The sequence below is a fragment of the Podarcis gaigeae genome (genome assembly GCF_964106915.1).
Source record: "Podarcis gaigeae genome assembly, chromosome: Z".
Lineage (NCBI taxonomy): Eukaryota > Metazoa > Chordata > Lepidosauria > Squamata > Lacertidae > Podarcis > Podarcis gaigeae.
Genome location: NC_139691.1, coordinates 21,065,588 through 21,079,825, shown reverse-complemented (window position 1 = coordinate 21,079,825; position 14,238 = coordinate 21,065,588). Strand labels below are relative to the sequence as shown.

General features: G+C 43.5%; 1 protein-coding gene across 1 annotated transcript; it reads right to left on the bottom strand.

The window, feature by feature from the left end:
* Window positions 1-274: 274 nt before the first annotated feature.
* LOC310836769 (adrenodoxin-like) lies at window positions 275-11,237 on the bottom strand. The gene is made up of 5 exons (XM_083722628.1): window positions 10,927-11,237; window positions 9,119-9,243; window positions 6,393-6,522; window positions 1,449-4,214; window positions 275-1,407 (listed from the first exon to the last, which is right to left on the bottom strand). The coding sequence occupies exons 1-4, from the start codon at window positions 11,100-11,102 to the stop codon at window positions 4,094-4,096; spliced, it is 552 nt and encodes a 183-aa protein (XP_083578754.1). The 5' UTR covers window positions 11,103-11,237; the 3' UTR covers window positions 275-1,407; window positions 1,449-4,093.
* Window positions 11,238-14,238: the final 3,001 nt, after the last annotated feature.

The window sequence follows — 14,238 nt, the reverse complement described above, 5'->3', positions numbered from 1 at the left end:
AAAAACTGTCTTTTCCTGTCCCTTCAAACACACACCTTAGCAACATCTGTCTCCCCAGGCCAAAGGATTACTCTCAGGTGGCCCATCAGCACTTTTTGTCATGATTACAGATTTGTTCTTCTCTGGGCCAGCCAGGCTAGTTTGCATAAACCAGCCCAGGTATCCCATGTCTGGCACAGCTCTGCAGCTTGTACTTTTATCCATATCCCAATTAAAATCCTACTATTCAATAATTTCTAGGGTTTGGGGAGGTCCTCCCAAATCGATAGCATTATTACTTATTACCATAAATGTATTAGTTTCTTTTTTTGCCACAGCAACTTGAGACAAGTAACAATAAACAGAAAACAAGCACATACATATGCAAATGTGCATAAACTGCATTAAAATATCCCACCCATGCTGAAAGGCCACAGTCGAAATCCAAAGCCCTGGTTAAAAAAGGAACTGAATGAATACACAGTAAAATAGCAAATAGAATTCAATGCAAAGAAGAAAAATCTTAATTTCATATACATGTTCATGGGGACTAAACTGAAGGTGACGGAGTAAGAATTTGGGGTCATTGCAGAGAGCTTGTTGAAGATGTTGATGCAGTGCATGGTGGTTGTGAAAAAGTCAAATTCCATTCGGAAAGGAATTGAAAATAAAGCTACCAATATCATAACACCATTACACAAATCAATTTTGGGACGTATTAGTTTAGTTTAGAGAAAAGGTGAATAAAGGTTTTTAGTTTAGAGAAAAGGTGAGTGAGAGGCGACATGACAGAATCAAAGAGTTGGAAGGGACCCCAAAGTCCAACCCCCTGCAATGGAGGAATCTCAACTAATGCATCCATGACAGATGGCCATATGTTTATAAAAAAGTACATGGCTTGGAGAAAGTGGAGAGAGAGAGAGTTGTTCTTCTCCATCTCTCATAACACCAGAACTTTGGGACATCCAATAAAGTTGAATGTGGGAAGATTTAGGACAGATAAAATGTAAATGTAGTAAAATGTATAATTAAGCAAGCAAACAAATAATAAAAGGCTGGTGGTCTTAAGATTATAAAACAAAATAACTTTGAATTTGCATATAAACCAGGAAAGTTGCTGGCCTGGCAATTTAACAAAAAGAGTAGACCAAGAGTAATCAATGACCCAAAAGAAATAAGACAGGAATTTGTAAGGTTTTACACAGATTTGTATGAGAAAGAAAAATAAGATCTCAAACAAATGGAGAACTACGGTATATAGAGGAAAGGAAGCTGGGCAACACTTCAAGAGAAAGTATAGAGCAACTAAATAGGCCAGTTTCAATTATTTGAAATTGCAATTACCATATTTTTCGCCCTATAAGACGCACTTTTCCCCCTCCAAAAATGAAGGAGAAATGTGTGTGCGTCCAATGGAGCGAATGCAGGCTTTCGCTGAAGCCTGGAGAGCGAGAGGGGTTGGTGCGCACTGACCCCTCTCGCTCTCCAGGCTTCAGGAAGCTATCCGCAAGCCTTCAGAGCGTTGCGGGAGTTCCTGCCAGGCTCCGAAAGCTTTCGGATAGTTGCCTGCAGCCTGAAGCCCGGGGAGTGCAGTGCCAACTCCCGCTGTGCTCCCCGGGCTTCAGGCAGCTATCTGCAAACCTTTGGAGCGCTTCTTGGCTTCTGCCAAAGCCTCATGCAGCCTCTCCCAGCTGGAGAGGTTGTGTGTGGCTAAAGAGGAAGCCAAGACAACAATTTCCCCCCCTTTATTTCCCCCCCTAAAAACTAGGTGTGCCCTATGGTCCGGTGCGCCGTATGGAGTGAAAAATACGGTACATCAGGTGATAAGTCAGGGAAAATTGGGTAAAGCCCCAATTGGGTAAAGCTCTTGGTGGACTACTACAAAAAAATCCAGAACAAGTTAGCTGTCCATAGCTATCCAAAGTGCTAGAAACAGGACAAGCTACAGAGACTTGGAATGAGGCTTATATCACCTTGCTACCAAAACAAGATGACAACATGACAAATCCCCAAAAAAATTCGTCCGATTTTACTACTAAACTGCGATTATAAATTATTCGCAGCAGTGTCAGCAAATAGACTTAAAAGAACTATGAGTGATATAATACATATGGACCAAGCAGGCTTTCCCCCCAGCAGACAGATAAAAGTTAATGTTAAAAATATAATAAGCATAATAGAATACCTAGAAGTGCATAATGAAAAACAAGCAGCATTGATATTTCTGGACGTGGAGAAAGCATTTGACAACGTGTCTTGGCTATTTATGAAAAGAGTTCTGAGGGAAATGGATTTGGGGAAAACATTTTGAAAGGCTATAGAAGCAATATGTACTGAACAACGAGCAAATATTATTGTAAATAACATTATTTCTGAGGGGTGGAGTCATGAAAGTAACTAGACAACGTGCCCATTGTCCCTGTTATTGTTTATTTTGATTTTGGAGGTATTGACACAAAATATAAGGAATAAAAAAAAATAAGGGGTATAAGAGTGGGCCAACAAAATTATATAAAGAGTGGGGGGAAAGTAAAATACATGGAAAATATGGTGAATGGTGAATAATCATAATATCTTTAGTGATAACTATGTACGGGTATGTATGGAAAGAAATAAAAAAAGCTCTGCAAATATGGAGTAAAATGGAATAGAATGCTGGGTAGTAGTTGTGTAGCATGATTAAAAAATATTGGAAAATGATTTATACTGAACTAAAAAAAGCATTTTAAAAATCCTTTCCCAAAAATCCAAAGCATTGCTCTTAGGGTTAATAACAACAGAAGTCTCCAAAAAAAAGGGAAATCTGTTTCTATGGGCAACAACGGCTGCCCGTGTACTATTAATGCAAAAATGGAAAACAGATAAAGTATTAATGATAGAAGAATGACACATTAAACTGTTAGAATATGCAGAGCTAGCAGGGATGACTACTAGAATTAGAAACCAAATAACCAAATATATAAAGAGGACTGGATATTTTTTTATGGAATATATGGAAATGTGTTATAAGCAAACAATTTACCGAGCATGATGGCAAGACTACCAGCAGAGTAAGAAATAAATAAAGTATATAAAAGTTGTTGTGATAGACAAGGTGAACTTAGAAAATGCAGGGAAAAGAGAGGATAAAAGGAACCTCGGAAGGAGAGGATAGAATTGTTTTATGTTGTTGTTGTTGTTTGGTTGATTCTTTGATATATAAAATATTTTTTAAAAGACTTTTTTGTATTTCAGAGATTTTTCTTTATTGTGTCATTTTTGATTATATTTTGTTGATACGGAATCCTATTAGAAAAGCATATCAATAATATATGAATATCTCAGCAAACAAGCAGATAATAAAAAGCTGTTGGTCTTTGTAGTGAAATAATAATTTTCACGTTCAAACCCGCATTTTGATGTTTACTTATTAAGAATATTTATATCCCACTTTCCCAAAAGAAAGCTGCTCAAGGTGGCTAACCATAAACGGAAAATGCATTGAACAACAAACTAAAACATATTAACTGTACTGTGAAAATCACACAATGAAGAAACAAACAGTTATTAAAGAGGAGGACTAGTCATAGATACAAGCAGCAGAAAGGTTTCTAAAGCTCACCAGCTTTTAAAATTATATTTATATACGTTGGTTTTTAGTGAAACAATTTATTGGTCCCTCCTGCAACAGATACAGGGTTTCTGTGATTAGTCAAAGAGCCAAGGCTGCTGTGAACTGGCTCAAAAGCGTATCATAGTACACCACAACACTGGGATGCACATCACCTTAGCTGATAAAGTTTGGCAGTTCCCCGCATTGTTCACAGTAAGAATCACCAGCATTGTTAACAAAAAGTTGCAACCATTTCACCGTCATATGTATTACAGACCAGCAAAATGAGGTTCAGAGACATAAGGACCCCAAGACTATCATTTAAGTATCAGGGGCATGCTATGCAGTTCCCACATATGTCATGCCAAATATCAAACTTCAGTACACATAGCAGGTTTTAAATACAGAAGGCATCTCAAGAAGTCACAAGGAAAAGCAAGCAACAGCAAAATGTTCAAGAAACATGAAGCCTGAAATGATTGCATTGCAGGAAGAGCATTCAGGAAAACACTGTATCAGCTATTATTGCTTGGTTTGCTTCTCCACTTCCAGTTCTCTCCTGATGTCTGACACATCTGTGGGGACCTGGACCGTAAGGCCATCCATCCAATTCTTCACGCGCACCTGGCAGCCTAGACGAGACCTTATAAAGGACAAAAACAGACCCAGACATCTCTTGGTTTTGTTGTGTGTGCTTTCTTGGCTCCCTGGCTTCGGAACTCACTTCCTAAGGAAGCAGCTCCTCCCCACTGTGCTTCTGCCCGACAGCTGAAGGCTGCTTTATTCCAAAAGGCCTTATTGAACTGACTTATTTTAAAGGAAAGGGCTTTTAACAACGCTGTGCTGCTTTTATTTATTCTTTATTTATTGAATTTATATGCTGCCCTTCATCCGAGGATCATGGGGTAGTTTGCAGTATGAAAATGACAAAAAATACACTTGGCAAATGAAAGCAAGTTTTGTGTATGTGTAGCTGTGGAAATGGGACGCGGGTGGCGCTGTGGTCTAAACCACAGAGCCTAGGACTTGCCGATCAGAAGGTCGGCAGTTCGAATCCCCGCAACGGGGTGAGCTCCCGTTGCTTGGTCCCTGCTCCTGCCAACCTAGCGGTTCAAAAGCATACCAGTGCACGTAGAGAAATAAGTACCACTCTGGTGGGAAGGTAAACGGCATTTCTGTGCGCTGCTCTGGTTTGCCAGAAGCGGCTTAGTCATGTTGGCCATAAGTACCACTCTGGTGGGAAGGTAAACGGCATTTCTGTGCGCTGCTCTGGTTCGCCAGAAGCGGCTTAGTCATGCTGGCCACATGACCCGGAAGCTGTACGCCGGCTCCCTCGGCCAATAAAGCGAGGAGCGCTGCAAGCCCAGAGTTGGTCACAACTGGACCTAATGGTCAGGGGTCCCTTTACTTTTACCTTTTAGCTGTGGAAATTGTCTCAATTGTTGTTGAACAACGTAACCAAATTACAGCTACAGTTATTGATAGTCCTATGCTTTTCCCTCTACAGTAGTTGGAAACAAGTACTGGTAAGAAAAAAATCTCTTCAGCTGCTCCAGTCAAACCTTTTTATTTATTCAAGCTTCAACTGATCCTTAATCTCACCACTTAATCTCTAGTTCACTTGGTTAGAACATGGAAATGATAATGCCAAAGTTGCAGGTTCAATCCCTGTGTGGGACAGCTGCATATTCCTGCAATGCAAGGGGCTGGATTAGATTAGGGTTGCCATATTTCAAAAATTGAAAATCTAGACTCAAGAATTGTTGCACTTTGGGGGGGGGGCAAAGTTGTTGAGCTGCTTCTTTCTTTCTTTCTTTCTTTCTTTCTTGAAGACATTTTGAGCTATTTTAAAGTAAGTTTGCCAGAAATCTTCACTTCTGACATGGGTTGCCATACGTCTGGATTTTTCTGGACATTTCAACGATTTAAAATCCCAGACGCTGACTGCAAGGGCCAAATCTCAGCTATGTCCGGGAAATTCTGGACGTATGGCAACCCTAGATTAGATTATCCTCAGGATAAAAGTAAAGGTACCCCTGCCCGTACAGGCCAGTCGTGTCCGACTCTAGGGTTGCGTGCTCATCTCACTCTAGAGGCTGTGAGCCGGCGCCATCCGAGGACACTTCCGGGTCACATGGCCAGCGTGACGAAGCTGCTCTGGCGAGCCGAACGACGGGAGCTCACCCCGCCGCGGGGATTCGAACCGCCGACCATACGATCGGCAAGTCCTAGGCACTGAGGTTTTACCCACAGCGCCACCCGCGTCCTCAGGATACCTTCCAGCAATTCTGTGATTGTTGCTTGTGCCAGAACCAGGTCACCAGATGGAACAGAGCTGCCAGAATAGCATCCTGGGAGCTGGATCACTGTTGCTAAGTAGGAGGATTGAGATGGGGGAGGAGGCAGCACTGTGCAATCACACTGGCAGGAGCGCTAGAATGATGCCACTGGGGCACCTACATGGCAGTAAACCTCACTACCACCTTCATAGAATCACAGAACTGCAGAGTTGGAAGAAACACCAAGGTCATCCCCCTGTTTCTCTGCCTCTCCTTCCTCATTTTTCATAAGTAATTTTGCTTCCAGTGGTTCCACAAGCTATAAAGGTATTCTTACTGCCATATTCCCCGGAGAGGAACCACTTCTAAAATTTCAGCTGGCACTAAAAGGAAATCAAAGGGGATTTCCTTGTTGCTTTTTAAAAGGCTAGAACTAAGATTCTGAGGATGCAGAATTCTGCCCCCATCTCGAGTTTCGATCCTGCGCAGTTCAATTCACCATGCAGATATGCAGTGTCTAGAAACAGGGTATGGATACTTACGTCTCGGTAAGTCCATATGCCAGGTCTAGCATATCTATCTCTTCGTCACTGATGGGGTCCAGTTGTTGAAATGTGCTGCCCTCAAAGATGAGGTGGCAAGTGGAGCAAGCCAAGGCCCCCTCACATGCCCCTTCAGGGGGGGGGAAAGGAATCAGCATCAATGTTACATACTTGTCTTAGTCATCTGCTGCAAGAACTTACAGTGTTGCACACATATATCACATACTCTTCAACATTTCTCTGATGAAAATAGGGACATTCCAATCCATAACGATAATTTTACTATTTATACCCCACACATCTTTCTGGGTTGCCCCAACCACTCTGGGCAGCTTCCAACATATATAAAAGCATAATAAAACATTTTGAAAACTTCCCTATACGAGACTGCCTTCAGATGGCTCAGGGGTCAGATAACTCCATACCCTCCAACATTTCTCCTGTGAAAATAAGGACGTCCTAAGGAAAAGCGGGACATTCCGGGATCAAATCATTAACCAGGATGCCTTCTGTAAATCAGGGAGATCCCTGGAAAATAGGGACACTTGGTGGGTCTGATATTCTAAGGATACCACAGTCTCTGCTGACCCTGATTCCAAGGAAACAAAACCCTGAGTAAATGCTGGAACCCCTGAAATCTGGAGATTACAATGTGCACAAACAGTGTCCCCAAACCTAAATTACTGTAGTTGAAGAGCAATTGCTGAGGGTTGCTACTACATCCCATAAGGTTTGTTGGCTAAAATCATGAATGGGTAGCCCCCCTCCCTCTCTCCCTCCCTGAGGTTGCTGTAAAAGAAGCGTTTGTAGGCTGTACATCACTTGCACCTGCTTTTGCTGCCACCTGCTGGCTCTGCCTTATTACAACACATCATTTTCTTCTTCCTTACACCCCGGCAGAGAAAGCAACAGATTCGTATTTCATTTATTTGTTATTGCATTTATATATCACCCTTCTCTCCAGGAGCTCAAAGTGGCATACATGGTTCTTTCCCTTCCTCACTTAATCCGCACAACAACCCTGTGTGGTAGGTCAGGCAGAGAGGCAGTGACTGACCCAAAGTCATAGAATCAAAGAATTGTAGAGCTGGAATCATCCAGTCCAACCCCCTGCAATGCAGGAGTATGCACTTGTTCCATGCATGGATCAAACCTGCAACCTTGGCATTATCAGTACCACGTTCCAACCAACTGAGCTATCCAAGTGAGCTTTGTGGCTGAGTGGGGACTTGAACTTTGGCTTTTCCTGGTCCAACACCCTGAACCCTGTGCCGCCACTGGCTCCTGCTGCCTCTAAGGAAGACCACATAACACAGACTTGCATTGGCACATATAGTGTTTGAGAGAAAGTGGGAATCTTTGACCTAGTGGGGTACCTTTGTGGGTTTTGCTTGTGCAATTATTTTCATTCATTTATCTGAATAAATAAGTTGGACACACTGGTATGGTGTGTGGGTATAGGTGTGTGTGTGTGTGTGTGTGAGAGAGAGAGAGAGAGAGAGAGAGAGAGAGAGAGAGAGAGAGATGGCTACAGAGGTGTGCAATTAGGGGTTTCAGGTCTGAGTCAAAAGGAAGTAAAAGAAAGTCCGTCGTTGCATGGCACTTGGACCCTCTGAACCAGTGCTGTTTCCTTCCAGAAAGAGAGGTGCCCGCGTTCACCACGAACGCCTCCCTTGTTCTCTTAGAATGGCAATGGTACACACTTGAGAGGGGCCAGAACAGAGTTCCATCTGGCTAGAGCCATACAATACAAGAGCCTCCCACCCACCCAAACCATGTGGGGGTAGAGCAAGAGAAGAGAGAAGGAGAAGAGAGGCGTCCATTTGTGGGGCTCATTTTGAAAGTCTGACGCATGGACTGCTTGCCTGAAAAGTGGGGACTGAGTTTATTTATAGAAGACTGCTGTGAAGAGTAAATAGTGTTTGATTCCAGCATGCTGTTAGCAACTGACTGCTTTTAAGGAAATGGCCTTTAAATCGTGCTGTGCTGTTCTTACCTATCTACACTGTAATATATTTGTTTTTACATCATTTATGATTATATTATAGGTTAATTACTTTGCTTTAATCTTTGTGAGCTGCTTTGAATCCTGGTTCAGGGCGAAAGGCAGGGTATAAATAAATAAAATTGATGATGATAACAACAACAACTAGATTGCTTCTCCTGACTAGTATCTAGCTCCTGCCAAATAAACTTTGGAACTCCCTGCAACTTGATATCAGGCAAGCACGTTTGCTGTGCTCTTTTTGGTGTGACATTTTTGCTTGGAGAAGACTACTTATATATCTAGAGCATTGATGTGTATTCTAATCTGATTTTTGTTTATTGCTGATGTGTTTTTTTAATGATTTAAATTGTTGCCTTTACCTGTTTTACTTATGTTTTATGGCTTTCTCCATTTTCTAAACGACTTGAAGGTGGTGTGTTGTTGTTTTTACAACCAAGTGCTATACACATTTTATGAAATAAATTAATAAAAACAGTAACTGGAGCTGTATACATGTTACTGCCTTAAAACACAGTTAGGCTGTTCTTTTTCTCAATTTGGATCTAAGCTGGTTTTGGGAGAAATGCGTCAGAATATAGCATTTCATAAGAAATGTCAGGATGGGTCTGGCTCATTACTAGCGCCATGTGTTACCACTTAGCAAATCGGTGATGGGAGTGTGCATGAGGTGCGGAAAACGACTTAAGGCTAAAGAAAGAGAAAGGGTCACATCACTTACCAAAGCCATCGATGTCGATGTTTTGATTCATCACCACCTCCAGCAAGCTTTCTCCTTCTTTAGCGGTGACTGAGAATTTATCTCCATCCCGGTTAATAAAATTTAACTTCACTTTCTCAGTAGATCTGTGGGAGGGGGAAGCGCACATTCAATAAAGTTAGGATGCTTCCAGACATGAGAAGATCAATATTATCATTGTTGCAGTAAATGCTCCCAACGGTGACGGTGGCGGTGATAATTAAGTCTTGTTTTCATTTGCTTCCTATGAAGCACCTCAAAGGGATTTCACAGTACAATAAAAGCACATGCAAAGCAATTACCTATATGAAAGCAATTTAACATCCAATACTGATGCAGCCAATAATAATAATAATAATAATAATAATAATAATAATAATAATAATATCCCCACCTATAAATGGCTTGTTGGAGACCTCTTCCAAGGGAGCTCTGGGAATTGTAGCTCTGGGCGAGGAATAGGGACCTCCTCACAGCTCTCAGCACCCTTAACAAACTAGGATTCTTTGAGGGAAGCCATGGGTGTTTAAAGTGGTATCACCATGCTTTAAATGTGGTATAATTCTGGCCTAAGGGGCAGCAACAGAGGATGCAGGCCCAGGCAAGTTTTAACCTGCCAGGCCAAATGCAGCTGCCGAGTGTTTTGTCCTGCTGGGTCCTTGACCATCTCCCTCTCTCAGTTCAGCATGTCCCAAGCAGGGAGATTTATCAAACCACGGGTGGGCTGCCGCACAGGCTGCACATGGCCTGTTGTATCACAAGTGTGAAAGCCTGAGATAACGGTAGAGAAGTGTGAAGGGTTAAAGACTGGCAATCTGTGCAGAAAGATTAGAGGCATTCAACATGCCATTTGCACCATACCATTTTAAGCAGTCATGACTCCCCCAAAGGCTTCTAGGGGTTGCAGTTTGTTAAGGATGCTGAGAGTTGTTAGGAGACCCTTATTCCCATTCCAGAGGTATGATTTTTAGAGTGATAGAACAGTCAATCATTCCTTAGTGGAACGTATGGAATCTATCCATCTATCATCTATCTATATCTATCTATATCTATCTATCTATCTATCTATCTATCTATCTATCTATCTATCTATCTATCATCTATCTATCATCTATCTATCATCTATCATCTATCTATCATCTATCTAATCTATCTATCATCTATCTATCTATCATCTATCTATCTATCATCTATCTATCTATCTATCTATCTATCATCTATCTATCTATCTATCTATCTATCTATCTATCTATCTATCTATCTATCATCTATCTATCTATCATCATCTATCATCTAGCTTCTATCTATCATCTATCTATCTATATCTATCATTATATCTATCTATCTATCTATCTATCTATCTATCTAATCTATCTATCATCTATCTAATACTGTTTTTCAGTTTGAATGTGTGGGTACCATGAATCCAATATGGGAGAAAGGCAAGAGAGTTTTGTTGATTTGTTTTTTAGAAAAGAAAAGAAAAGAAAAGAAAAGAAAAGATGAGCAATAAAGAGGTGAGGTTGTTCCAGTGGAAGGATCTGCTCTTTCCCAGGCTCCATACATAGCTGTATTCAAAGAAATTGTCATTCATGCATCTTGCTACAACCTCCTCACAGCTGGAGCAAAGGCACTCCGTCATAAAGACCTAGAAAGGTGGCTTAACGGTGCAATCCTATATGTGTCTGCTCAGAAGCAAGTCCTGTCGAATTCAGTGAGATTAGCATCCACACCCTCTTCCTCCAATGGGACCAATGGAAGCAAATAATTTAGCTAAGATCCTGACTTACCCTGTGCTCCCCGTGGGGACATATTGAAGCCTGTGGCTGGTACTGAAGCATCTCCCCAGGTGAAGGCCAGCCAGTGCTGGACTGCAAACAGTTGTCACAAAGATAACCTGGGCTCTGGCCCTGTGTGCTTGAGACAGCCCAAGGCGGAGGAGCCCAGAGATGCTCCTAGACATCATGCTGACAAATCTTGATGTCTCCTAGTCTTTCAAGGACTGCAGTGCTGATATAAGTGCAGATGGGAAGGGGTTGGGACAGCCTCCCTGGGAGGGAGGGAGGGAGGGAGGGGGCACCGTTCTCCCAGCCCATCCCACGGGGGGGGGGGGGAGAGTGGGGAACTGTGGTTGCACAAGACGTGGGTTGCAAATGGGGTCACATGCGTAGGCTTGTGTCAGCCGTGATGAGACTTGCATCCCTCATTTGTTCTGACTTATTGGAAACTACATCAGCACGAATGCTGCCAGTTGAGGAAAGCTCACTTTGCTTAATTTTGAGCCAGGCGTTCCCCTCCCCCTCTTACATAGTAAGGCTGATCCATCATATGCATTGGTCACAGCAGTTTGGTGCAAGCAGAGGATGTAAGGAGGGGCAGGAGCTGCCTGCTGTCCTGGTCTCCTTGGGGCACCACTGCAAACCTTCACCTAACTGCTGTGTCCCCAAGACAAATGGTGACCTGTTTATTTGCTACAATCTCAGGGACGTGGGGTTACTGTGAGGGATGTCTGCCTTGAGGCCAGGGAAATCCCTGATCCCATTTTGGATCACTGGTTGTAGCTGTGAATGGAATTTGGGCACATGTGCATGCAGGGTATCAATCTCTCCCTTGCTGCTGCCTTAGAAATAGGGTGGGGGAAGCCAGCCCTTCTCCTGGACTCCAGATGGTGAAAGCCACAAGGCCTGCACGTCTTTCACTGGCCAAGTTTTAAAAGGCGTCCCTGGCCTCCTTCTGCTCCCAAATCAGAAGCAGCATCCTGCATGCTGTGCCTCAACCATCCAAAGTGGCTTATCTCACAGGCAAACCTTGAACTGAAGGATGTGGGAGATGAATGTCCATCAGTGTCCCTTTTGCCAAGGACGCCCATAGGACTGGCAGTGACCTCTCCTTTGTCATCTGAAAGATAGTTGCTCAGAAGGCAGGACAAGACAGAGGCCCTTGGAAGGGGAAGGGGGGAGTCCGTTTTTATTTATTATGTTTGGTGTACATGCACCAAGCTAGATGGATTTAAAAGAGGATTGGACTAGAAGGAGGAGGAGGTTGTCAATGGCAACTGGCCATGGCAGCTGTGCGCTTACTCTGTGGTCAGAGGAGGCAGCAGTGCTTCTGAATACCAGTTTCTGGAACCCACAGGAAGGGAGAAGGCTCTTGTGCTCAGGTCCTGCTTGCGGGTTTCCCATAAAGGGGCATCTGTTCTGTCACCAGGATACTGGGCCTCCTTTGTTCTGAGCCAGCAAGCTCTTGTGCTCTTATGTCCTTAATACTCTGCAAAACAAGAAAGTGCCAACTCAGACCATTCATCCATCATGCATGGCGAAAGTGGGCAGAGGAAAGTTCTTCTCCCTCTCTCATAACACCGGAACCCATGGCTATCTAATGAAGATTGTTGGGATATACCGTATTTTTCCGCGCATAAGACTAGGTTTTTCCCCCTAAAAAATAATGTCCAAAATTAAACACGGGGGCCATCTACCCCCATTTTCTTAAATTGGAGCCCCCCCCAATATACATGGGAGCGTCTTATAGACAGAAAAATAAGGTATATTGGAATATATAATGAATAATGTTGGGAGATTCAGGACAGATAAAGGGATGTCCTTGTTTATGCAGCACAGAGTTATACTGTGGAACTCACTCCCACGGGAGGCAGTCATGGCCACCAGTCTAGACCAGGGGTCTGCAACCTTTAAGACAAAAAGAGCCACTTGGACCTGTTTCCGAAGAAAAAAAACTGGGAGCCGCAAAACTCGTCATTATAAAAATAACTTTTTTGTCACTTTTTTTTTATTTCTTTGTTTGACCCCTCAGAATTACTCCTCCTCATAGAAATAAACGTTAAGTTAACAAGTTACCTTTGTGTGTGTGTGTGTGTGTGTGTGTGTGTGTGTGTGTGTGTGTTTTCTTCACTCCCCTTCAAAACAGTGACCAGTGTACATGCCCCCTTTCAATGCAGTGACCAGCGTACATGCCCCTTACAATGTAGCGGGCGGGCGGGCGGGCGGGCGGGAAGGTGACGTCGGGACGGTGCGTGACTAACGCACGCACCGCCCCTATGCGTGACTAACGCACGCACCGCCCCCATGCAACGTCACAGCCAGTACAGTGCCCGCCACAGTGGAAAGTGTCGGGGTGCACAATGCGCCTCCTCCCCTCGCTAGTATCTGCCCCGGAGCCGCGGCAAAGGTGTAAAAGAGCCACATGCGGCTCCGGAACCGCGGGTTGCAGACCCCTGGTCTAGACAAATACTTGGAGGCTATCAGCCTTGGCTGCTAGCCAAGATGGCTATGCTCTGCCTCCATGGTCTGAGGCAGTACAGTGGTACCTCAGGTTAAGTACTTAATTCATTCCGGAGGTCTGTTCTTAACCTGAAACTGTTCTTAACCTGAAGCACCACTTTAGCTAATGGGGCCTCCTGCTGCCGCTGTGCCGCCGCTGCACGATTTCTGTTCTCATCCTGCAGCAAAGTTCTTAACCTGAAGCACTATTTCTGCATTAGCAGAGTCTGTAACCTGAAGACTATGTAACCTAAAGTGTATGTAACCTGAGGTACCACTGTAATGCTTCTGATTATCAGTTGTTAGAAACCACACAGCAGGGGAAAGTGCTCTTGTGCTCCGTTCCTGCTTGACGGTTTTGTGTTGGGGCATTTGGTTGGCCCCTGTGAGAGCAGGATGCTGGACTAGTTGAGCGATTGGCCTGATCCAGCAGGCTCTTAGTTTAGTGTTGGCTATATGAGGTGTGGAGAACCAGCTGCTCCTCTGATGTTGTTGGACTCTGTGACACCCAAGGACAGGGCCAGATGGCAATGATGATAGTCTAACAATGTCTAGCAGAGGAGATCCCGGGGATTGCTCCTGGGACCTTCTGCATGCAAAGCAAGGGCTGTCCCACAGAGCTATTCAACCCTTCCCTAAAAGGACCCTGTGTTGTAGCTAATGGATTAATGTATTTATTGCAGCTAAGATTTGGGTTCCATTGGGAAAAGGCAGAATCACCAACTATAATATCATGGGAGGTTAAGGCGTGGTCTCTGCCGAAATATTTGAAACCCACTAATCTTATGCACATCAGAGAAGGCATAGGCGTGAAACATGGACTGT